Raw genomic sequence first — 25,272 nt, 5'->3', positions numbered from 1 at the left:
AAAAATGACAGCAGTCTGAAGATGGTTTCAGTTTATGTATATATATATATTTTTGAACAAATTGCAAACATATGATTGCATGACCTTACGTTCTTAATTCTCCCATGGCTGTAAGAATAAATTTAATTTTCAACAGAATTCGAAATTTTTCAAAATTGTTCTTGCAATTCTGGAACAAACCAAATACATACACATACAAAAACTGTGCATGCATATTGACATTGCCTTAGAATAAACGTATATTCAGTAGTGCGATTCTCTAACGCATTTTTGAGTTACCGACAAAAATCGGTAACTTTAAAACCCAAAATTTTTAAAATAAACTTACCGACAATTTTCGTTTAGTACCGAAATTCTAAGCATTTTCGTTTTACCGAATTTTGTCGGTAGCTCAAAAAATAAGTTAGAGAATTCTACTACAGGTGATTCCTATGGTCTACCTCATTTCTTGTGGAATTTTAGAAATATATATTTACACCTGTGTGCCAATTTTTAGCAAATTTTACAAATTTACCTTTATTTGATTGACATTTTTTAAAAATATTTCGCGAACCAATCTGCCAATCTTTCCTACTTTGCCTCTAATGTATACATGCATATGTATATGCTATATGTATAAAATATCTGTGCAATAAAATTCGCTTATTTTAATCTATACAACATCCTTCTCCGATTTCTCGCTGCCTCGGTCCGTTCTATAGCTTTGCTTGGGGGGCTCTGTATTACTAATCGAAATTGAGGTCAGATATTAAAAACACTATCTATATCTCCCCCACTTAGCTCTCGAAACTCTCAGCGGCCTACCTGAATAACACCTCAAAGGCAGACATTGAAGTTATATTTTTCAATCGGGGCACTAAAGTTGGCAGCGAGGCTATGTTCGAATTATTTCTACTCCTTGAAGATTTCAATAACCTGTATGTAGATAAACGCGGTATGCGTCAAATGGTTCTCATGAATATGCCCCAGCCTCAACAGCGAGAGATTGCCGAACGCATAACCGATTTAGAAGATGGTTCAGTTTATGTTTCCCATGTTAATTGGATTGATTTTGCGGCATTCGATTTACCCAAGCCCATCTATGTGAATATGGTTAGAGACCCGGTGGAAAGAGTTATATCCTGGTATTATTATATCCGATCATCGTATCGCAATGCAGTGTTCTTTCAAAAATTCCCCCAAAGAGAAGTGAAACCGGCCGAATGGTATAAAAAGAATTTCAATGATTGCGTGCGTAACGGTGATCCCGAGTGTTCGTTTGTGCAAATGCAAGTTAAAGATCCAAATTTGGATTTTCGAAGACAATCGCTGTTCTATTGTGGTCATAATCCAGACTGTTTGTAAGTATGAACGTAACTTATGAGGAAATATCCTGGCGTAGTCATGTCGCAGGGTAGAGTTTTATAAAAATAAGATCTCTCCTTCAAAGAGCTGGTACTCTGTTCACCTAACTTTGTGTATTTAGATGTATAAAGTCAAAATCTACTTTAACATGTAAAAATCGCAAATTAGGCTGAGAATCGGTTCAAATCTAGATATAGCTCCCATATACATTTTCAACCATTTTCGGGTTAATTGTGCACCGATTGTCCAATATCAGTCCAAATGACCTGAATTTCGGCACATCCGACCTTATTCAGTCTAGAAGCAAGTACATCAAATTTGGTGAAATTCGGATCCGATATAGCTATAGCTCCCACATATATGTTTCATCCGATTTGTGGTTTTAGGTCCCTCACATGCGTATTATGCACTTCACAACAACAATCTTTGGCTATATCTATATATATAGCTATATCTGAACCGATTTTTTCCAAATCTAATGTCTTTACTTCTAGACTGAAATCAGTCGGAATTGGTAAGATTCAGTTCATTTGGTCTGATATTAGCCATTTGGTACACAAAAAAACCTAAACTTTGATAAAGATATATTTAGGAGCTATATCCAAATCTGAACCGATCTTGACAATATTGTAAACACTTATTTTTCAGCTGTATCTGATATCTAGTACCATAGATTATTGTTGTGGAGCGCATATTACGCATGTGAGGAACTTAAAACCACAAATCGGATACAGCATATATATGAGAGCTATAGCTATATGTGAACCGATTTTCACCAAATTTGAAGCACTTATTTCTAGACTGATTTCGGTCGAATGTACCGAAATTCAGTTAATTTGTGCTGATATTAGCCATTGGGTGCACAAAAAACCTGGAATCGGATAAATATATACATGGCAGCTATATCCAAATCTTATCCGATCTCAATAAATAATTTTGCAGAGGTAATTCTGTTCTCCATAAGTTATGTGGTATCAAATATAATTCTTGTGGAGGACATTCAAATTATAATTCTTGTGGAGGACATTCAAAATACAGGACATTTGAACTGATATTGGCCATTTGGTGCACACTTAATCCGAAATCAGTTGATAAAATACAGTGTGAGCTAAAAAAACTGCAACAAATTCAAATGCCATAATTTTTACTTTTTTTAAAAAAAAATTATTGAATGAAAGCAAAAAATGTCGGAAATAGCATCAAATTTTAGAATAAGTTTAAATTTCTTCGAATTGATCACCTTTGGCACGAATTATGGCCTTCAAACGACCAAAGAAACCGTCACACGCAGTCCGAACGTTGATCTGCGGATTTTGGCCCATCCCCGGCGAAGCACCTGCTTGAGGTGATCGACACTTTGATATTTTTAGTGCCAAACTTGCTTTCCAAAATACTCCAGACACAATAGTTCAACGGATTGGTATCCGGAGATTTTGGTGGCCATTGTGCGCTGGTAATGGAGCGAGGAACCTCATTTTGTAACTATTCTTGGGTGGCGCGTGCTGAGTGCGATGGTGCTGAGTCCTGTTGGAATGTCCAAGGTCTGCGGCCAAAATGTTTGCATGCCCAAGGCTTAATACACTCTCCAAAATATTTTCGCGATAATATTCGGCATTTATTCTGATGCCACAATCAATTAATACGAGCGGAGAACGACCATCGGTTATTATGGCGGCCAACACCATGGCCGGCGCTTGAGTTCTGTTGGCCAACTGTAGGTTCATTTTTCCAGCTGACCTCTTTGGCAAGTAAACACTATCATTTTGTTTATTTACAAACTGCCAGACAACGAATGTTTTCTCATCGGAGACGGAGAAAACCAAATTCGGCAGTTCACCACTCTCGGCCAAGCTAAACAACTCTTTAGCTCTTTTGAGTCTATTTTCCTTCTGTTGCGATGTAAGTTCTTGCACTTTTTGCAATTTCAATGGCTTTACCCCGAGCTCATTTTTCAATATTTGCCGAATGAAATATTGCTCACGAACCATTTTTCGGCCACAGCGACGCGGGTTTCAATCAAATCGCTTCTTTACTTTTCGAATCTTTTCTGCTGATGTTGCTGTTTTTTCCGTCCACTTTCTTGTCGTCTGGCTACGCTACCAGTATCACGGTAACGAGCGATGGTACGAGCCACAAAAGATTTATTCACATTTAACTGCTGGAGTGCTTTAACGATGGCCATCTGTGGTTCCCCAGCCAAATATAAAGAAATCACACTATCACGCTTGAATTCCATTACGAATAACTTTTTTTGTGGAAAATTCTCACCAAAATGCTTTTGTACGTTTGTAAACAATATAATGAGCTGTCACTGGAATAATTCTAACAGCTGTCGGACGAGTGGCTTAGAAATGACAGCAGTCTGAAGTTGGTTGCAGTTTTTTTTTTATCTTATATGGGAGCTATATCTAAATTTGTACCAATTTCAAAGACGAACCCAAATATTGTTTGAAAATTTCATCTTAATCGGATAATGAATGCGATCTGAATTTTGTTCACAAAAATAAATGGACAGACGGACTGACATGCATAAGTCGACTCAGGAAGTTATTCTATGAATATCCTCAAAAGTAACTATGGGTCTATCTGGCTTCCTTCTTCATGTTACAAACAAATTCAGGGTATGTGTTGGGTATAAAAACGTTTAACGGACACTATTCACGTTAAAAGGTAGCTTTATTCTACCTCCTGTAACTGTACCACGGATACTCTCTTCAAAAATAACATATCGATATTGCCATCGATTGCTTGACAGATCCAAATGTTGGCGCCCAACATAAACGTATTTATTTGATGACGTCTGAAAATTTTACAGAAATGTCGAAATCTCAAAAAATTTGAATGTCTGTAAAAATAGAACCTATAACTTCAAAGCAACATGAACTATTCAGAATCGCAAACGCTATTGGCGGAACGGCATTTAATGTATTTATTTGATGATTCCACACGTCTTAAAAATTTTACAGAAATTCTTGAAAATGTCAAAATCCCAAAAATTTTGAATGCCACTAAAAAAATGAACGAATAACTTTAAAGCAACATGAATGATTCGGAATCGTTTACGCCATCGGCAAAACGACATTTAATGTATTTATATGATATTTCCATACATCTGGAAAATTTTACAGAAATTCTTAAAAATGCTGGAATTCCAAAATGTTAATATCCCATGTTATGTGAAGAGATTTGCAAAATACTTTCAACTACTGCAACTACAATATTTTTTTAAATTTGCTGAGTTTCTTTTAAAATATATTTAAAATGTCTTGCAATGTAACAAAGAAAATCTTTGCGAGATCTGCTTATGTTTGCAAAGCTTAGCGGCATTTTTCTAAAGCATGATAATTACATCAGAAATCTAGGTGTTTATCTTTCTTATCACACGGCTTTTTTCTTTTTATGTTAACATGGCATTCATTTTAGTTTAGTGGCCCCCTTTCTCCAAACCTAATTGCTTAATTTCCCTACTAATTTTGAAAAAAAATGGCATTTCGCTTCGCATACCGTCAATTCTGATTCTTAAAATACTCCCTGTTTTTTTTTTCAAAATTCTTCAACAATTTTCCCCTAGCTTGCCACCCTAAACACCCACCTGTTGAATAATACCCGTAAAGCTGACATTGATGTTATATTTTTCAATCGGGCCGCTAAAGTTGGCAGTGAGGCCCTGTTGGAACTATTCAATTCATTGGAAAAATTCCATGGCATTTACGTTGAACGTGAAGGTTTACGCAAGAAAACCAAACGTCAATTCAAGAAATGGGAACAACGCCAACTAGCCCGAAGAATATCCGAACTGGATGAGGGGACGGTGTACATAGAGCACGTCAATTGGATAGATTTTGAGGAATTTGATTTGCCCAAACCGATCTACATCAATATGGTACGCGATCCTGTGGAGAGGGTTATATCGTGGTATTTTTACGCCCGCGGAGCCTATAAGAATGCCATTGAATATAAAAAGGACACAGATAGGCCTATACGCCCCGAATCGTGGTATAAAAAAGATTTCAATTTATGTGTACGAAGTGGTGATCCAGAATGTCAGTATGTACCATTTACCGTAAAGGATTTTGTGGGGAACTTTAAAAGACAGTCACTGTTCTATTGTGGACATCATGATGATTGTATGTAAGTATTTGAGAAAAGGGAATTGGGTACCACAATATTCTGCTGCTGAAGTTGAAATTATGTCCACTTGACTTTGAATAGATTAAGGTTGGGTTGAGTTTAATATTGAGTCAGATGTGCTATGCAAAATAATGCTACTCAAATGATTGTTAAAATTTAGGTATAGATGGCGTTTACATCCACAATTGCCCGAGGTGTAATTTTTATACCCTACACCACATAGTGTTCATAGAATCACTTTCTCGATTTATACATGTCATTCCGTTTGTCCGCCCTTTCGTCTGTCCATGTACAAGTCGCAGTTATTATACAAAATATAGGTCGCATTTATTATCCGATTGAGATTCAATTTTCCAAACAATATTTGTTTGGCCCAAGGACGAACCCTATTTAAATTGGTGATAATAGGATCTGATTTAGATGGAGCTCCCATATACAGGGTGAGATGAAAAAACTGCAACCAAGTTCAGACTGCTCTCAATTCTAAGCCACTCGTCCGACAGCTGTTAAAATTATTACAGTGACAGCTTATTATATTGTTTACAAGCGTAAAAAAGCATTTTGGTGAGAATTTTCCAGAAAAAAAAGTTATTCGTGATGGAATTCCAGCGTGATAGTGTGGTTTCTTTATATTTGGCTGGAAAACCACAAGTGACTATCGTTAGAGCACTACAGCATTTAAATGAGTGAATAAATCGTTTGTATCTCGTGCCATCGCTCGTTACCGTAATATTGGTAGCGTAACCCGACCAGTAACTAGAAATGGTTCGAGAAGTAAAGAAGCGACTTGATCGAAAAGCGCGTCGCAGTGCCTGAAAAATGGCTCGTGAGCTGAACATATCGCTATATTTCATTCGGCGAATATAGAAAAAGAGCTCGGGGTAAATCCATTGAAATTCCAAAAAGTGCAAGAACTTACACTGCAACAGAAAGAAAATAGACTCAAAAGATTAAAAGAGTTGCTTCCCTTTGCCGAAAGTGTTGAACTGCCGAATTTGGTTTTCTCCGTCTCCCATGAGAAAACATTCATTGTCCAGCAGTTTGTAAAGAAACAAACTGATCATTTTTACTTGCCAAAGAGGTCAGCTGAAAATGTGCACCTTCGGTTGGCCACCGGAACTCAAGCGCCGACCATGGTGATTGTGAGGGCCGCCATAACAGCCGATGGTCGCTCTCCGCTCGTATTAATCGATCGTGGCATCAGAATAAATGCCGAATATTATCGCGAAAATATTCTGGAGGGTGCATTAAAGCCTTAGACACGCAAACTTTTTGGCCGCAGACCTTGGACTTTCCAACAGGACTCAGCACCATCGCACTCAGCACGCGCCACCCAAGAAGGGTTACAAAATGAGGTTATTTGCTTCATTCCCAGCGCACAATGGCCAACAAAATCTCCGGATACCAATCCGTTGGACTGTTTTGTCTGGAGTATTTTGGAAAGCAAGGTTGGCACTAAAAAATACGAAAGTCTCGATCACCGCAAGCAAGCGTTTCGCCGGGAATGGGCCAAAATACCGCAGAGCAACATTAGGGCAGCGTGTGACGGTTTAAATGGCCGTTTGAAGGCCATAATTCGTGCCAAAGGTGAAAAATTCGAACAAATCTAAACTTATTCTAAAATTTGATGCTATTCCCGACATTGCATTTATTCAATAAATTTAAAAAAAAATGTAAAAATTATGACGTTTGACTGAGTCGCAGTTTTTTAATCCCACCCTGTATATTTTCAGCCGATTTATGATTAATTGTGCACCAAATGGCCATTATTAGTCCAAATGACCTGAATTTTGGCACATCCGACGGGATTCAGTCTAGAAGCAAGTACATACAATTTTGTGAAAATCGGTTCAGATATAGCTATAGCTCCCATATATATGTTTCATCCGATTTTGTCTTTATGTCCCTCACATTAGTAATATACATTCAACAACGATGATATTTGGTACCAGATATCAGATACAGCTTAGAAATACCTCTACCAAGTTGTATTAAGATCGGTTCAGATTTGGATATAGCTTCCATATATATCCTTAATACGATTTCAGGTTTATTATGCAAACAATGGCTAATATCAGCCCAAATGCAGTGAATGTTGGGACGAACGTTTCCATTTTGTGGAACTCGGCTCCGATAGATATATTTTTAATATAATCCTTCTCGAAGTGATATTTAGTGAAAATCCTTTCAGAATTGGATATGCCTTCCATATATTAGTTCCATCTGAAACCAAACTATAACTGCTCTAAAACCAAATGTTGATAGGTGGTACGATCTACTTCAAATAATTTATTTTGTTACGGAGCTCTACTAAATATGCATAGTGGTGTAGGGTATCAGATAGTCGGTCCCGCCCGACTTTTGACGTTTCCTTACTAGTTCATACTTGATTTTGCGATTTCTGTCCAAATTCGATAAAACTTAAACGCATATCTTCAAAAAATTTTAGCAGATCAAATTTTTCTAGAAAATAAGCATCTTATTGCCTTTTATATTGATTTTGAGGAACTGCCATCTAGATTTGATATATCTTCAATTTTTAAATTCACATGCTTAGCTCATATAGCAGTTCTCACTGAGACAATTTCACTCTCCCTTCAATAATATTACCATTACAGTAATGGATCCCAAATATTAAGTGCAGACAAATGTTACTTTAATTAAACAATAAAATGAAGTATAGATGGTGTTAATTATAACGTCACTTTTTGGACAGGCTTTTAAAAGCTGGTCTTCAAAAAATTCTCTCATGAAAAACTTATAGATCATATCTTTATTTATTTGGTCCTAAACATTGCCGACCTATTGTTTCATTTGAAAAATTATTTAAACAAACCCTTGGACATGACTTACACTTTGGTAAAAAAAAAATCTGCTATACTCTAGACAGATGGCGGAGTTAATGCCCATTTAATTTTTGCCCTGAAAGGCGATAGTATCTGCATTTACGTTTCGTCCCCGCCCACATATCCAACAAAATCTCAATGCCTCTCATGGTAGAAGAATACAGGTAATCGCATCGACACAGCTGCTGGGACAATTAACTGTCAAACCAATTTTGTAATTGCAAATTTTTTAATGAAAAATTATTCTAATTTGTAAAAATTGTTAAAACAAAGTGTAACAACCTGTCGTTAGGAAAACATATACAAATCCACTTATATTTGATGAAACATTTAACAAATTTCTACCTGTATTCTTCTATCATGGTGTCTCTGTAGCACCAGATGTTTCGCTTCTATTCTTCTGGAAATAAAAATATTAATGTTTTAATTATATTCTGAGGTAAAAACAATAAAAATACTTACCTTTCTTGTTTTGTTGTCTGTTGTGTTTTGAATTTTGATTTTCACAAATCTAAGCAATTTGTCAACAGCTGATTGATTTTCGGCAGCGTTGCCATATGAAATTTGTTTAATGTCAAATTTTGATAAATTCGGTTTCATTTCGAAATAATTTGCATTAAGTGACTGTCGTCTGTCTAGGGTATTATTCCTTTTTTAAGAAATAATTTTTTAATGTTACATACCTCCCCCATAATCCACAACATGTAGGCCCTTCAACTCCCCTGCCGCCGTTCAAATGGCCAAGGAACATGTAGAACGCGATTATGCCGTTGTTGGCTCTTGGGAAGACACCAACATAACCCTGAGTGTTTTCGAAAAATATATACCGCGATTCTTTAATGGCGCAAAAACTGTTTTTGAAAGTAAGTAGAATATTTTTCAGCCGAAATATTTTTTTATATCAAATTATTAATAAAAATATGTGATTTTTTTTTTTTTTTTTTTTGTAGTTCACAATGACAAAATTACAAATCGCAACAAGAACAAACGTAAACCCAAGGTTGATCCCGACGTCAAGGCAATGATACGTAAAAATTTCACGCATGAATATGAATTTTATTATTTCTGTAAACAGCGTTTGTACAAACAGTATTTGGCCGCTAATTTGAAGGAATTGCAGGCTCATGGTTTATTGGATTAAGAAATATATAATTTTAGTTTTATGTAAAAAAATAAATAAATAAATCTCAACAAAAACTTGAATAAAAACGTAATAATTTAACTGCAAAAAAATTGTGTTCTTATCTAAACGAAAGTTGAATCCATAAAGTAGACTATATTTAAAAAAAAAGAGAAAAATCGACTTACGTATCCCTATGACTCACTGGGATTAGGGGATCTAGTGGTTTAATCTTATATGCATGGTAGAAAAATACAGACTGTCGCATCAATACAGCTGCTGGGACAATGAACTGTCAAACCGATTTCGGAATTGAAAATTTTGAATGAAAAATGTTTGAAATTTGTAAAAATTGTTTATTATAACAACCTCCGATTTGCGTCGTATAAGAAAACATATAAAACTCTACTTATTATTGACAAAACATTTTAAAAATGTTGACACATCAATGTAAATATTTCTCTTTACCAGAAATCTGATATGAATATGTAATTTTATCGGAATTTATGATTTCGTATAAAATTGGATATAAATGTTCGAATTCCTTTAAATTTTGCACATGCCAATATTTTTATCTGAATAAGATTAAGTGGAATAATGCCACATTTGCAAATATCTCACCTAAAATAAAGGAAGTAGACGATGTAGTCCAAATGTGGCACATTGACCGTATAAAGGGTTAATAGTTAGAATAATCATAACTTAAGGCTGGGGTATACATCTGTCAGCAACAGCGGCTGATACTCTTAGGGTGCAAGTACATAAAAAGCTTGGAGTCATGGCTAGGTATATTAATGTCAAATTATAATTGAAAACGACGGCAGGATTTTAGTACAGCTCTGTAATCCCTTTCTTCAAGCTTCTTATGTACTTAGCCCTTTAAACTTGTTTCCTTGGCATTTACACTGTTTAAAAGGCGTTTAAATGTCAAACGCCATATTTTTACATTTTTGTTTTTTAATTTTATTGAATGAATGCAAAAAATGTCGGAAATAGCATCTAACTTTAGAATAAGTTTAGATTTGTTCGAAATGCTCACCTTTGGCTCGAATTATGGCCTTCAAACGGCTAAACCGCAATTGCCGCTGCCCGAATATTGCTCTGCGGTATTTTTTTAATGCCATCCTTGCTTTCCAAAATATTTCAAATACAATAGTCCAACGGATTGGTATCCGGAAATTTTGGTGGTCATTGTGCCTTGGAAATGAAGCGAGGAACCTCATTTTGTAACAAATTCTTGGTTGGCGCTTACTGAGTGCGATGGTGCTGAGTCCTGTTGGAATGTCCGAGGTCTGCGGCCAAAATGTTTGCGTGCTCAAGGCTTTAATACACCCTCATACATATTTTCGCGATAATATTCGGAATTTATTCTCATGCCACGGTTGATTAATACAAGCGGAGAGCGACCATCGGCAGTTATGGCGGCCCACACCAACACCATGGCCGGCGCTTAAGTTCTGGTGGCCAACCGAAGGTGCACATTTTCAGCTGACCTATAGGGCAAGTAAAGGCGATCATTTTGATTGTTTACACACTGCGGGACAATGAATGTTTTCTCATCGGAGACGGAAAAAACACATTCGGCAGTTCACCACTCTCGGCTAAGCTAAGCAACTCTTTAGCTCCTTTGAGTCTATTTTCTTTTTGTTGCAGTGTAAGTTTTTGCACTTTTTGGAATTTCAATGGCTTTACCCCGAGCTCATTTTTCAATATTTGCCGAATGGAATATTGCGATACGTTCAGCTCACGAGCCATTTTTCGGCCACTGCGACACGGGTTTCGATCAAGTAGCTTCTTTACTTTTCGAACCATTTCTGCTGATGTTGCTGTTTTCTTCCCGCCACTTTCTTGACATATGTCGGGCTACGCTACCAGCAACACGATAACGAGCGATGGTACGAGATACAAAAGATTTATCCACATTTCAATGCTGGAGTGCTCTAACGATAGCCACTTGTGGTTTTCCAGCCAAATATGAAGAAATCACACTATCACACTTGAATTCCATCACGAATACTCTTTTTTTCTGGAAAATTCTCACCAAAATGCTTTTGTTCGGCTGTAAACAATATAATGAGTTGTCACTGGAATAATTTTAACAGCTGTCGTACGAGTGGCTTAGAGATGAGAGTAGTCTGAAGTTGGTTGCAGTTTTTCCATCTCACCCTGTATAGGTATTAATAAAAATACTCGAAGTCAGATTCGAACTTTTTTTAAGAATCCAGTAACATTTTTTAGACTCCTACTCCAAAGCTCTGCTAAAAACTTTAAGCACGATTGCCAGATGTCTGGATGTCTTATGCATTTTATGATTTTGAGAGTTGCCACCTAATTTTGACATTTTTGCTAGTTTTTCATTTCAACACTTGCTGGCCAACACTTTTCTCTCAGAGCAAACTAATTATAATTTTCTTTTTTACCAGTGTTTTTTACGAGAACAAAACCTCCCATTTTATTTCAAACATAAATGTCTACAGGAATTTTAAATTTTCATACATCCTTTTGGGTTACCAAGAAACCATTGCATGTTCTCTTAAACTTGGATTTATTAATTCCAATCTTATTTTGTATTTTGCTCCGATTTCAAAATCATACTAACCAAATTTTCATATGGGTAAGAGACATTCATAAAAATTCTCTCAGCTTTGTGGAGCATTCTAAATTATCTTCTTATGCCTTCACATGCACTCTCTCAGCTGTACACGCTAAAACCAAGCCGTCTAAACAATACCAAATATGCCGATTTGGAGGTATTGTTCTTTAATCGAGCCGCCAAAGTTGGCAGTGAAGCTCTGATGGAACTGCTGCAGCACATGGCCGATGATAATGAAATGACGGTTCTAACTCAAGGTCCTTTAGACTTATCCTCACGCACCCGCACACCTGAACAGCAACAGATACAAGCCAATTGGATAGCTGATCTGGAACCGGGTACTGTCTACATAGAACATTGTAATTGGTTGAATTTTACCCGTTTACATGCACCCAAACCTATTATGATCAATATGGTGCGTGATCCCGTGGAACGTTTAATTTCATGGTACTTCTATGTCCGCTCGGCATACAAGAATGCCATTTACTATAGCAAGCATCCAAATGCTCCAATACAGTCGGAGGCATGGTTTAAAAAAGATTTCAACAAATGCGTGCGCAGTGGTGATCCAGAGTGTCAATATGTACCGAATAGTATAATAGATCCGGTTGGTAATCACAAACGTCAATCGTTATTCTTTTGTGGTCATGACGAGGTGTGCCTGTAAGTTTTGTGGAATTAAAAAAAAAAAAAAACTAACAATTCATGACAATTCGAAATATATGTTTTCCGCTTATAGGCCCTTCGATTCACCCAAGGCTATACAAATTGCCAAACGTAATGTAGAACTCGATTATGCTGTTGTGGGCTCATGGGAAGATACCAATATTACGTTGACCGTATTCGAACATTATATACCCAGATTCTTTAAGGGTGCCAAGGCTACTTTTGAGAGTAAGTTTTTCTAAATACTTTGGTTAAACATTAAGTCTCAACACCCATTTCTTTGCTCTTGTAGGACACAACAAAGACGTGACCAATCGCAATCGTAATAATCGTAAACCCAAAATCGACAAGGATGTTAAGGATCTCATCCGTCAAAATCTAACAAATGAATATGATTTTTATCATTTTTGTAAACAGCGGCTATACAAACAATATTTGGCACTGAAACTTGACAGTGGATTGAATTGAATTTTAAAAATATTTTTATTAATTAAAATATACATGGGAACTATAAAATAAAAATGGAAATATAAAATAAAAATTTGAAAAAAAAAAACAAATATTTGTTTAGAGTGGGGGGGGGGGCTACAAGAAACACTATCTCTAAACCCGAGAACTAAACCCAGATTATTAAAAACAAGATATAGTTTCTGAGCAACTGATCCTCAAGAACTGAGGAATTTTCTGGAACTAATGAGTTTTGCAATGACAACAAACTTTGAATGCACTCCACCATTTGGAACGAATTTGGCAATTTTCAAAAAATTAAAAATTCTGTTAAAATCTTAAAAATACCAAATGTAGCTGTCATATTAGGGTCTAAACGACGACGTGGACCTGTATAGGCAACTTTTGTCATAAGCCATTACAATATTAATATGCGAAACTTGAAAAAAAATCGGTTAATAATGTAGCTATAATAATCAAAATAGGGAGGTACTATTATATGGGGGCTATACCAAAATGTGGACCTACACATACAATTTTCTGCCTTAGGCTGCAGTCTCCATTACGAAATTCAAATACCAAATTTGAAACAATTCCGTTGAATAATGTCGCTAAAATCATCAAAATACCGAATTTCGGGAAATACCTTTATATGAGGGCTATACAAAGACTTGGGCCTGCACATACAATTTTCTGCCTTAGGCTGCAGTATCCATTACGAACTTCAAATACCAAATTTGAAACAATTCCGATGAAAAATGTCGCCAAAAACATCAAAATAGCAAATATAGGGAGGAACCGTTATATGGGGGCTATACGAAGACGTGGACCGGCACAGACAATTTTCTGTCAAAGACTGTAGCACATATTAGGAACTTGAAATACCAAAATTTGAAACAATTCCAGTGAATAATGTCGCTAAAATCATCAAAATGCCGAATATGGGGAGATACCGTTACATAGGGGCTATACGAAGACGTGGGCTTGCGTAGACAATTCTCCGTCACAGGCTGTAGCTCATATTAGGAACTTCAAATACGAAATTTCAAACAATTTCGGTGAATATTGTACTTAAAATCGTCAAAATACCGAATATAGGGAGGTATTGATATATGGGTCCTATACGAAGACCTGTTCCTGCATAGACAATTTTCTGTCATATGCTGTAGTTCCCATTACGAACTCTAAATGCGAAATTTAAAACAACTCCGGTGAATAACTTCGCTAAAATCATCCAAATACGGAATATCGATGGGTAGCGTTGTATGGGGGCTGTACGATATCGTGGACCTATAAATACAATTCTCTTCCAGGGGGTAAAGTGCTCCAAAGGAACTCCTTGTGTGGATTTCAGACAATTCCATTGAAAAATGTGGCTAAAATTATGGAGGTACGGTTGTATCGGGTCTATACGATATCATGGACCTATATGGACAATTCCAGGGAGTAAAGTATTCAGAAGGAACTCTTTATGTAAAATTTCAGACAATTCCATTGAGAAATGTGGCTAAAATCATCAAAATACCGAATATCGGGAGGTACCGTTACATGGGGCTATTCTATATCGTGGACCGATATAATCCATTTTCGAACTTGATCTGCCTGCAGACAAACGACAGATCGGTTCAAAATTTTAGCACGGACAGCACAGCACAACAGACGCACGGACGGACAGGACTAGATGGTCTAAAAATTCTACGCTGATCAAGAATATACAGGGTGAGATGAAAAAACTGCAATCAACTTCAGACTGCAGTCATTCCTAAGCCACTCGTCCGACAGCTGTTAAAATTATTCCAGTGACAATTCATTACATTGTTTACAAGCATACAAAAGCATTTTGGTGAAAATTGTCCAGAAAAAAAGTTATTCGTGACGGAATTCAAGGGTGATAGTGTGATTTCTAAATATTTGGCTGGAAAACCACAAGTGGCTATCGTTAGAGCACTCCAGTATTTAAAAAGTGAATAAACCTTTTGTGCCTCGTAACATCGCTCGTTACCGTGATACTGGTAGCGGAGCCCAGCGACGTCAAGTAAGTGGAAGGAAGAAAACAGCAAAATCAGCAGAAATGGCTAGAAAAGTAAAGAAGCGACTTGATGGAAACCCGCGTCGCAGTGGCCGAAAAATGGCTCGTGAGCTGAACATATCGCAATATCCGGCAAGTATTGAAAAATGAGCTCGGGGTAAAGCCATTGAAATTCCAAAAAGTACAAGAACTTACACCGCAACATAAAGAAAATAGGCTCAAAAGAGCTAAAGAGTTGCTTCGCTTGGTCGAAAGTGGTGAACTCCCAGCCGGCCATGGTGATGGTGTGGGCCGCCATAACAGCCGATGGTCGCTCTCCGTTCGTATTAATCGACCGTGGCATCAGAATAAATGCCGAATATTATCTCGAAAATATTCAAATTTGGTATTTCAAGGTTTTAATGGATACTACAGCTTATGACAGAAAATTGCCTGTGCAGGTTCATGTCTTCGTATGGGGGCTATTACGGTACCTCCCGATATTCGGTATTTTGATGATTTTAGCGACGTTATTCACCGGAATTGTTTCAAATTTGGTATTTGAAGTTCGTAATAAATACTACAGCCTAAGACAGAAATTTGTATGTACAGGTCCACGTCTTCGTATATACCCCATAATTTAGGTTAGGTTAGGTTAGGTTAAAGGATGTGTGGCTGTGTAAAAACAACAACCACTCCACTCGGAGACCTACTGGCCCATTGTGATCATCCTAGTCTAGAAAAAAGTGGAAGTGAGGTAAGAAAGATAGTTAGTGTAGAAAATAAGATTTAGAAGAATTAGAAGAGCTAGTGGGTTTGCGTCCACGGTGTAATCAGCGTGTCGTCCTTAGCCATTTTAGTCTTCTGGCTAATTGAAGAATGACTGCTGGTTCTGTTTCGGAGAGGCATGACAGGTCAGGCAGTAAGTACTTACCCAGAAGCCTATGTCTTACTCCGATAAGGGTAGGACAATAACAGACTAAGTGTTCCACCGTTTCTGTTTCTTCCTCGTCCTGACATAGCCTGCAGTATTCAGTGTCGTCACCCCCCCATTTTGAAGTCATGGCCTTTATGTTGCAATGACCTGTAATTAGGCCCACCACAAGCTTCAAGTCCAACTTCGTCATGGACAAGAGTGACCGTGATCTCCGTTCGGAGTTCACCGGCCTAATCTTTTTGGAGATGATGCATCCCCTTCCAGATAGCCAGTTCTGTTGAAATCTTCCAAGATAGTGTTTATGCAGAACTTGAAAGAAGTGGCATAAAGGTGGCTTCACTGAGCTCTCGATCTCTAGATCTACTGACTCAGATCCGCGTCTGGCCAATTCATCGGCAGATTCATTGCCAGATATGTTGCAGTGTCCAGGGACCCAACAGAGCTTGACAACTGACTTAAACTTTTCCAGGGCATTCTTGCACTCCAGAACAGCCATAGACTTGATTGTGAAAGAATTTAGAGCTTTTAGGGCCGCTTGATTATCGACATATATAGTCACCGGTCCATCCAGTTCGTTAATTCTATTATTCAGCAGTTCTATGGCCATTCTGACAGCAAATATTTCTGCCTGAAAAACGCTGCAATCGCTGTTTAGCCTGAAGGATCTTCGGATACTTAGGCTTTCACAGTAGACTCCAGCACCCGTTCCACCTTCCATCTTTGAACCATCAGTATAGACAGCTATACCGTCGAAAGGTGGCGTGCCACGGGACCAGATATCCCTGTTTGGTATGCGGATGTCAAGTAGATCAAAGCTGTGCCTAGGGAGTATATAGTCACTAGCTATAGCCTGATTACTTACGTTTTCCACATACTTAAGAATGACAGAGTGCCCGAAGGGTTGACTCCGCCATTGTCCCAATTCGTTGAGTCGCAGGGCACACCTAGCAGCTAGTTCCTCTACAAATAAGCCTAGAGGCTTTAAGTTGAGTAGGGTGTCTAGAGCGGATTGTGGCGTGCTCCTGACCGACGATACACGTTCTAACCTTTTCCCCATTGGAGGTGGCATTGGTGATGTACCGCTCACTCCCTAGCCCAGTTACCTTATTCTTAAAAATGTAAGGTTCCTGGACCAGGGCTATGTCAACTTCAAGCTTGGAGAGGGATAGGAGAAGCTCAGCCCCAGCTGCCTTGCAGTGATGCAGGTTAATCTGCACAATGCTAAGCGGAACCGAATCCATCCTGTGCCGAAGTGCAATTTCCCTCCTCGAGCCTGAAGGTATTCCTGGCCAGCAGTATCAACAGAAACCTTTATGACCAGGCCCCCTCCCTCCGTACTTGAGCCAACCAAGCGCCAGCCGTCCGTGCAGAGATTGGGATTCTGCTTCCCCAATATTATCAGCACGCGTGCCGGGTCCACAGATGGCGGCGGCACCCATGCTGTCAAAATCCTCCTGCAGGGGATATCCTTCAGGGATACAGCAGCAAGTGCACTTCTATCCCAAAGTTCCTGAAGGCCAGCTACTGCGGTCACGAGGAAGTTCTTTGACTCCTCATTTTCGCAGCAGATGACCTTCACTCCCTTGTAGACGGTAGCACTGCCAAACTGTAACCTAGAAGGATCCTCCCCCAGGAAAACCTGTTCCCTCAGACGGTCCTCAATGAGAAGCCACCGACTTTCGCTGATTTTGCCTTCCGGCTCAGCTCGGTCGATGACCGCTACACGGAGATTGTCCGGGTACAGGGTTTGGGAGTGTTTCCTCTTCCTTGATGTCTGGCTTGAAGGTTGTGGGTTGGTGGTAGCAGGCTTCGCCTTAGCAGACCTAGGGTCCACTGAGGCTGCTTGCACCGGCCTTGCCACTACCTCCCTACCAGCTACAGCTACTGGCGTAGAAGCCGCAGTTGGCGGAGGAGGAAGTTTGCCCGTTAACGGTTTCTTTGCCTCGGGATGTGGTTCCTCCGTTGACCGTCCTCTCTTCATCGTTACCCGAGAAGAGGATTTGGCCTCCTTTGGTTCCACCGGGGCAGGATTTCCGTTAGGGGCGTCCTTCCTTTTGTTCCTCCGTTTTCCTGAGTTAGAAGTGGTGGGGGCTACACTAGATTCCGTTGGTGGTGCAACAGCCGAAGCTGTCTTTCCACCGCCGGGAGAGGTGTTGCCCTTCACCCCAGCCCCACTAGTTGGCTTATCCTCAGACGGACTTACCTTGTTAGCGTACCCCATAATTTAAGATTTTAACAGAATTTTTAAGGGATTTTATTGTTTTTGAGAATTGCCAAATTCGTTCCAAATGGTGGAGGGTATTGAAAGTTCGGCCCGGCCGAACTTACAGCTTCCTTACTTGTTTTTATCTCACCCGTACATGTGTCTTACTTGTATGGTGAAAAACGTCGACAGAGTACACGACTTTTAGGTAACACTGTAAAGAAAAAATCTGTTGTCACTATTGTTTTCAATGTTTTTTTATGTTTTATTATTTTTAATAATATTAATTCTTAAAAAATTGGAAAATGACCAACTAAACGTTGAGTTGTATCTTTATCGTATGTTTTTACAAAAAAAAAATATATAAAAACTCCTGAAGAAGTTGGGAAAAAATCAACGAAACGTTTAGCTGAGAAATTAAACAAATAAATAAAAACACTATTTTGACCGGATTAAGTCATCGTAGGAGCGTAGTCCAAAATCGGACTAAGTCAACCTTGAACTCCTTTGTTCCTCTACGAAGAAGCCAGCCGATGACTTAAGCCAGGCAAAAAAGCGTTTTATGTATTCTCACTTGTAGTTTTATTTTATTGAAAAAAAAAACTTCTGAACAAATCCGACCCGTGTAAAATAACTTTTTTCAAAAAAAAAAAAAAAAAAAAAAAAAACAAATAATAATAAATAAATAGAAATATAGAAAAACCATAAATATAAATTTAAGGCAGTTTTGTGCTGCTTCGGAACTTGAGTCAAAATTTTGCATTGGAATTTTGGAAATGTTTGGATGACAACAATCGGACAATAATAACAATATGAACAAATGCATATCAAATACCGGTCTAAGTATTACCAATCAATAAACCCCTCTCTCACATTCATATATTCCATCTCACATATTATTTTTTATTATCTTCTTTCCCTGAAAATGCACCTCACATTAGATGCAATCTCTCAACGTGCACGATCTCAACAATACCCGCAAGGCCCAACTGGAGTTGGTCTTCTTCAATCGTGTACCCAAAGTGGGTAGTCAAACATTTATGGAATTGTTGCGACGCTTATCGGAACGTAACAACTTCCAATTCCATCGTGATGCCGTTCAAAAGGTCGAAACAATACGCCTGGCAGAGGAACAACAACATGAATTGGCCGAGGTAATAAGTGATCTCCCCGAGCCTTCGGTATTCATTAAACATGTGTGCTATACGAATTTTACCAAATTCAATTTGCCCACACCAATCTATATAAATGTCGTCAGAGATCCTGTGGAACGTGTTATAAGTTGGTTCTACTATGTTCGAGCTCCATGGTATTTTGTGGAACGTAAAGCGGCCTTCCCCGATTTACCTTTGCCCCATCCGGCCTGGTTGAAAAAGGATTTTGAAAGCTGCGTACTGTCCGGCGATCAGGAATGTACCTATACCCAGGGTGTAACTGTGGAGGGTATCGGTGATCATCGTCGCCAAAGTTTGTTCTTCTGTGGCCATGCCTACGAATGCACGTAAGTTTTGGAAAGAGGTAGAGTAGTAAAAAATCGACTACATTTGGCGATATATTTTTTGGATATTTCAGGCCCTTTAATTCTGTGGGAGCTTTGGAGCGAGCTAAATATGCTGTGGAAAGCCAATATTCGGTTGTGGGTGTTCTGGAAGATCTCAACACAACGTTGTCGGTATTTGAAAAATATATACCACGATTTTTCGAAGGTGTTCGGGAAATATATGACAGTGAGTATGATTTTTTCCACTTGAGACTACATATAACTAAAACAAGTAAAAACGGCGTTACGCACCGAACAATTATACGTTTTACAATCAATACCACGGTGGCCGGTTGTAAGTACCGGATTGTCTCGAAAGAACAAATCTTCGACCAGACCGTCAACCCAGCAAATACATGTTCATGTTCGTCCATTTGTCTGATATGGGAGCAAAATTACCCGGAATGTTTGCTCCGTATTCTCTTGGTCCGACCCGATATCGAGACCAACCCCAGAGCATGGTTCTGCTCCGTTTTGTCATAATCCTATCCACCACAGATCTGTCTCGGTGAGATGCAACGGATTCATGGAGTAGGTGCATTTCCGCAATTGTTCCGCTTTAAACAGGATACAGAAGTATAGCGATAGGGACTACATTGCTTACTGCTGCGCCATTGGGGTATACAAGTAAGTCTTCAGTAAGGTTGACATGCTCGCAGTTCTGGAACAGACCATAAGTTTTTATTCAAAATTGCTTCTTGCTGGAATTTGCATTGAAATCCTGATTGAGTAAATCCGACTTAAGGAAATAACAAGTAAAAAAACATTAAGTTCGGCCGGGCCAAACTTTTAATACCCTCCACCTTAGGGTAAAATAAACATTAGAAGAAATGTGGCAAAAACCATTAAAATGCCGATTATGGGGAGGTACCGTAATATGGGGGCTACACCAAAACGTGGACCTATAATCACAATGTTTCGCCACACGAACTAGGACCCATTATGGCCCACAAATACCAATTTTTAGACAAATCAGTGAAAAAATGTGGCAAAAACCATCAAAATACCGAATATCGGGAGGTACCTTTATATGGGGGCTATATCAAATAATGGACCCATGCATGCAATGTTTCGCCACCGAAGCTGGAACCAATTATGACCAACAAATACCAAATTTCAGACATATCCGTGAAAAAAATGTGGCAAAAATCATCAAATTACCGAATATCGGGAGGTCCCGTTATATGGGGGCTATACCAAAACGTGGACCTATAATTACAATGTTTCGCCACACGAACTAGGACCCATTATGACCCACAAATACCAATTTTTAGGCAAATCAGTGAAAAAATGTGGCAAAAACCATCAAAATACCGAATATCGGGAGGTACCGTTATATGAGGGCTATACCAAATCATGGACCCATACATGCAATGTTTCGCCACCGGAGCTGGAACCCATTATGACCAACAAATACCAAATTTCAGACAAATCCGTGAAAAAAATGTGGCAAAAATCATCAAATTACCGAATATCGGGAGGTACCGTTATATGGGGGCTATACCAAAACGTGGACCTATAATTACAATGTTTCGCCACACGAACTAGAACCCATTATGACCCACAAATACCAATTTTTAGGCAAATCAGTGAAAAAATGTGGCAAAAACCATCAAAATACCGAATATCGGGAGGTACCGTTATATGAGGGCTATACCAAATCATGGACCCATACATGCAATGTTTCGCCACCGGAGCTGGAACCCATTATGACCAACAAATAGCGATTTTCAGACAAATCCGTGAAAAAATGTTGCAAAAATCATCAAATTACCGAATATCTGGAGGTACCGTTATATGGGGGCTATACCAAATTTTGGACCCATACATGCAATGTTTTGCCACACGCTCAGGGACCTGCTATGACCTACAAATACCAATTTTAAGACAAATCCGTGAAAAAACGTGGCATAAATCATCAAAATACCGAATATCGGGAGGTACCGTTATATGGGGACTATACCAGAACGTGGACCGATATATCTCATTTTCAATACCAACCATCCTAGACACAATGCAAATAGCTCTGCTAAATTTTGGAGCTCTACGTCAAATAATGTGGGCTGTATCGTGATTTCAACAGACAGACAGACAGACAGACGGACATCGTTAAATCGACTTAGAATTTTATGCTGATTATGAATATATATACTTTATGGGGTCTAAGACGAATATTTAAGGATGTTACAAACGGAATGACAAAGTTAATATACCCTCCTTTCCAAGGTGGAGGGTATAAAAACAGAAAATTAGGATTTCACATGGCGAAGGATATAAAAACTCGATCCAGCCGCGCCAACGTCGTTTTTGCTTGTTTCGCAAAATATCTAATATTTGCATGTATTTCATGTCGTTTTCTATTCTCCAATTTCAGCCAGTGCCGAATATCTAACAAAAATCAATAAAAACAATTTCAAGCCACCGGTCAGTGAACGTGTTAAGGAAATTGTTCGCCGCAATTTTACCAATGAAATCGAGTTCTATCAATTCTGTCGACAACGTTTACACAAACAGTACTTGGCGGCGCATTTGCCCGATAAAATATCGCCACGCCTTAGGCCATAGATGTCATGTAATTCACCCTGAACACAAAGAGGCCGAAGGCAATCCGAAGAGTCTTTAATTTCATGAAATAAAACAAACAAAAAAATGAAAAAAGCAAAAATTCTTATAAAAAGAAATAATTGTACATTTTTGTAATTATTATTTAGTGTTTCATTATGTTGTAATCATGTTTTTTTTTTATTAATTTAAATATTTTTTTTTATTTGTTCTCATTTCCATTAAGAAAAAACAACCATAACTTGTTTCTATTAAATATTTTTTTTTATTTATATATGTTTTTCGTATAAAAAATATGTGCGTTTTTATGTTTGTTATAGTTAAAAATATGTTTTTTTTTTCATTAATTGTTATTTTTTAATAGATATTTTAAGTTTTTCTTTTTAATTTGTATTTGACATTATTTGTTTTCTATGGTATTGCTTAAAATATTCGTTGTTTTCCTTCTTCTAATGCCTGCAAATATGTCTTATATTAGGAATATTTTTCTTTCTAGGAAAAAAAGAGAAAATAATGTGATCTTCCATGAAATTAGCTTATAACATTCTTGAACTTTAATTTAAATCTTCTTAAATATAAATTAGTGTTAATAAAACGAACAAATAACGATATTATAAAATAAATAACAAAATTAAAACTATTAAAAATGTGTTTTAATTGGAAACCAATTGGATGGATGCTATATTAGGCAATATTTATAAACAACTATGGTACACAGTCCAAAAACTTCCGCCATATCTCAGCACCAGATACCAAGAGAGACCCCAATGTCATATTTCGAGATTCCAGCTCTATACATTCACTCAAACTTATTAACCTTTAGTACTTTTCAAATAATCCCTGCTTCCCTCAATGAAAAAACTGCAACCAACTTCAGACTGCTGTCATTTCTAGGCCGCTCATCCGACAGCTGTTAAAATTATTCCCGTGACAGCTCATTATATTGTTTACAAGCGTACAAAAGCATTTTGAAGAGAAAGTTATTCGTGATGGAATTCAAGCGTGATGGTGTGATTTCTTTATAGTTGGCTGGAAAACAACAAACGGCTATCGTTAGACCACTCCAGTATTTAAATGTGAATAAATCGTTTGTGCCTCGTACCAACGCTTGTTACCGTGATACTGGTAGCGTAGCCCGACGTCAAGGAAGTAGACGGAAGAAAACAGCAATATCAGCAGAAATGATTCGAAAAGTAAAGAAGCGACTTGATCGAAACCCGCTTCGTTGTGGCCAAAAAATGCCTCGTGAGCTGAAAATATCGCAATATTCCATTCGCAAATATTGGAAAATGAGCTCGGGGTAAAGGCATTGAAATTCCAACAAGTAAAAAAGCTGTAAGTTCGACCGGACCGATCCTTGTATACCCTTCCACCACCATTTGGAACGATTTTGGCAATTTTCAAAAAAAAAAAAAAGTAAAATCCGTTAAAAATTCTGTTAAAGTCTTCAAAATACCGAATGTAACCGTTATATTAGGGTCTACAGGACGACATGGACCTGCATAGGCAACTTTTGTCATAAACCATTGCAATATTCAAATGCGAAAATTCGGTGAATAATGTAGCTAAAATCATCAAAATACCGAATATTGGGGGGTACCGTTATAAGCTATAAAAAGACGTGGACCTGCACAGACATTTTTCTGTCATATGTTGTAGTATTCATTACGAACTTCAAATACCAAATTTGAAATAATTCCGGAGTGTCGGGAGGTACCGTTATATGGGGGCCATACGAAGACGTAAACCTGCAAAGACATTTCTCTGTCATAGGCTGTAGTATCCATTACGAACATCTTTTACCAAACTTGAAACAATTCTGGTAAATAATGTCACTAAAATCATCAAAATACCGAATGTCGGGAGGTACCGTTATATGGGAGATATACGAAGACGTGAACCTGCAAAGACTTTTTTCTGTCATAGGCTGTAGTATCCACTACGAACTTCAAATACCAAATTTGAAACAATTCCGGATAATAATGTCGCTAAAATCATCAAAATACCGAATATCGGAAGGTGCCGTTATATGGGGGATATATAGAAAAGTCACTGCCAAGGGGTAAAGTGCTCATAAAGAACTCCTTGTGTACAGTCATCAAAATATTGAATATCGGGAGGTACCGTAACCGATACCGATATCGTGGACCGATACAGCCCATCTTCGAACATGACCTGGCTGCAGACAAAAAACAGATCTATGCAAAATTTTAGCTTCCTATCAGAATTCGTTTTGACTATAGTGTGATTACAACAGACGGGCGGACGGACAGGGCTATATCGTCTTAGAATTTTGCGCTGATCAAGAATATATATATATATATATACTTTCTTGGGTCTAAAATGATTATTTCGATGAGTTACAAACGGAATGACAAACTTAATATACCATCCATACTATGTATGGATGATCATGTTTCCTTGCCAAAGAGGTCAGCTGAAAATGTCCACCTTCGGTTGGCCACCAGAACTCGAGCGCCGGCCTTGGTGATGGTGTGGGCCGCAATAACAGCCGATGGTCGCTCTCCGCTCGTATTAATCAATTGTGGCATCAGAATAAATGCCGAATATTATCGCGAAAATATTCTGGAGGGTGTATTAAAGCCATGGGCACGCAAATTTTTTGGCCACAGACCTTGGACATTCCAACAGGACTCAACACCATTGCACTCAGTACGCGCAAACCAAAAACGGTTACAAAATCAGGTTCCTCGCTTTATTTCCAGCGCACAATGGCCACCAAAATCTCCGGATATTAATCCGTTAGACTATTGTGTCTGGAGTATTTTGGAAAGCAAGGTTGGCACTAAAAAATACCAAAGTGTCGATCACCCCAAGCAAGCGCATCGCCATTAATGGACCAAAATACCCTCAG

The 25,272-nt window shown here is 38.2% G+C and overlaps 3 protein-coding genes across 3 annotated transcripts in view; all 3 read left to right on the top strand.

Moving 5' to 3' along the window:
- Positions 1-9,512, top strand: part of LOC101896643 (heparan sulfate 2-O-sulfotransferase pipe) — a 227,631-nt gene extending 218,119 nt beyond the window's left edge. Inside the window, exons 6-8 of the mRNA XM_059129313.1 lie at positions 4,916-5,475; positions 9,030-9,184; positions 9,272-9,512. Of these exons, the coding sequence (XP_058985296.1) occupies positions 4,916-5,475; positions 9,030-9,184; positions 9,272-9,462 (906 nt within the window). The 3' untranslated portion in view covers positions 9,463-9,512. The remainder of the gene's footprint in view (positions 1-4,915; positions 5,476-9,029; positions 9,185-9,271) is intronic.
- Positions 9,513-11,571: 2,059 nt separating this feature from the next.
- Positions 11,572-13,190, top strand: LOC131805744 (heparan sulfate 2-O-sulfotransferase pipe-like). Its single transcript, XM_059129316.1, has 4 exons — positions 11,572-12,055; positions 12,138-12,697; positions 12,774-12,928; positions 12,993-13,190. The coding sequence occupies exons 1-4, from the start codon at positions 11,909-11,911 to the stop codon at positions 13,166-13,168; spliced, it is 1,038 nt and encodes a 345-aa protein (XP_058985299.1). The 5' UTR covers positions 11,572-11,908; the 3' UTR covers positions 13,169-13,190.
- Positions 13,191-19,028: 5,838 nt separating this feature from the next.
- Positions 19,029-23,031, top strand: LOC101895104 (heparan sulfate 2-O-sulfotransferase pipe). The gene is made up of 4 exons (XM_005189849.4): positions 19,029-19,138; positions 19,237-19,796; positions 19,868-20,022; positions 22,210-23,031. Exons 2-4 carry the CDS (start codon positions 19,237-19,239, stop codon positions 22,398-22,400), a joined length of 906 nt encoding a protein of 301 aa, XP_005189906.1. The 5' UTR covers positions 19,029-19,138; the 3' UTR covers positions 22,401-23,031.
- The last annotated feature ends 2,241 nt before the right edge of the window (positions 23,032-25,272 follow it).

The sequence above is a fragment of the Musca domestica genome, unplaced genomic scaffold, assembly GCF_030504385.1.
Source record: "Musca domestica strain aabys unplaced genomic scaffold, Musca_domestica.polishedcontigs.V.1.1 6, whole genome shotgun sequence".
In the NCBI taxonomy this organism is placed as follows: Eukaryota; Metazoa; Arthropoda; class Insecta; order Diptera; family Muscidae; genus Musca; species Musca domestica.
The sequence above is the reverse complement of the archived record's forward strand: the minus strand, read 5'-3'. Positions and strand labels throughout refer to the sequence as shown.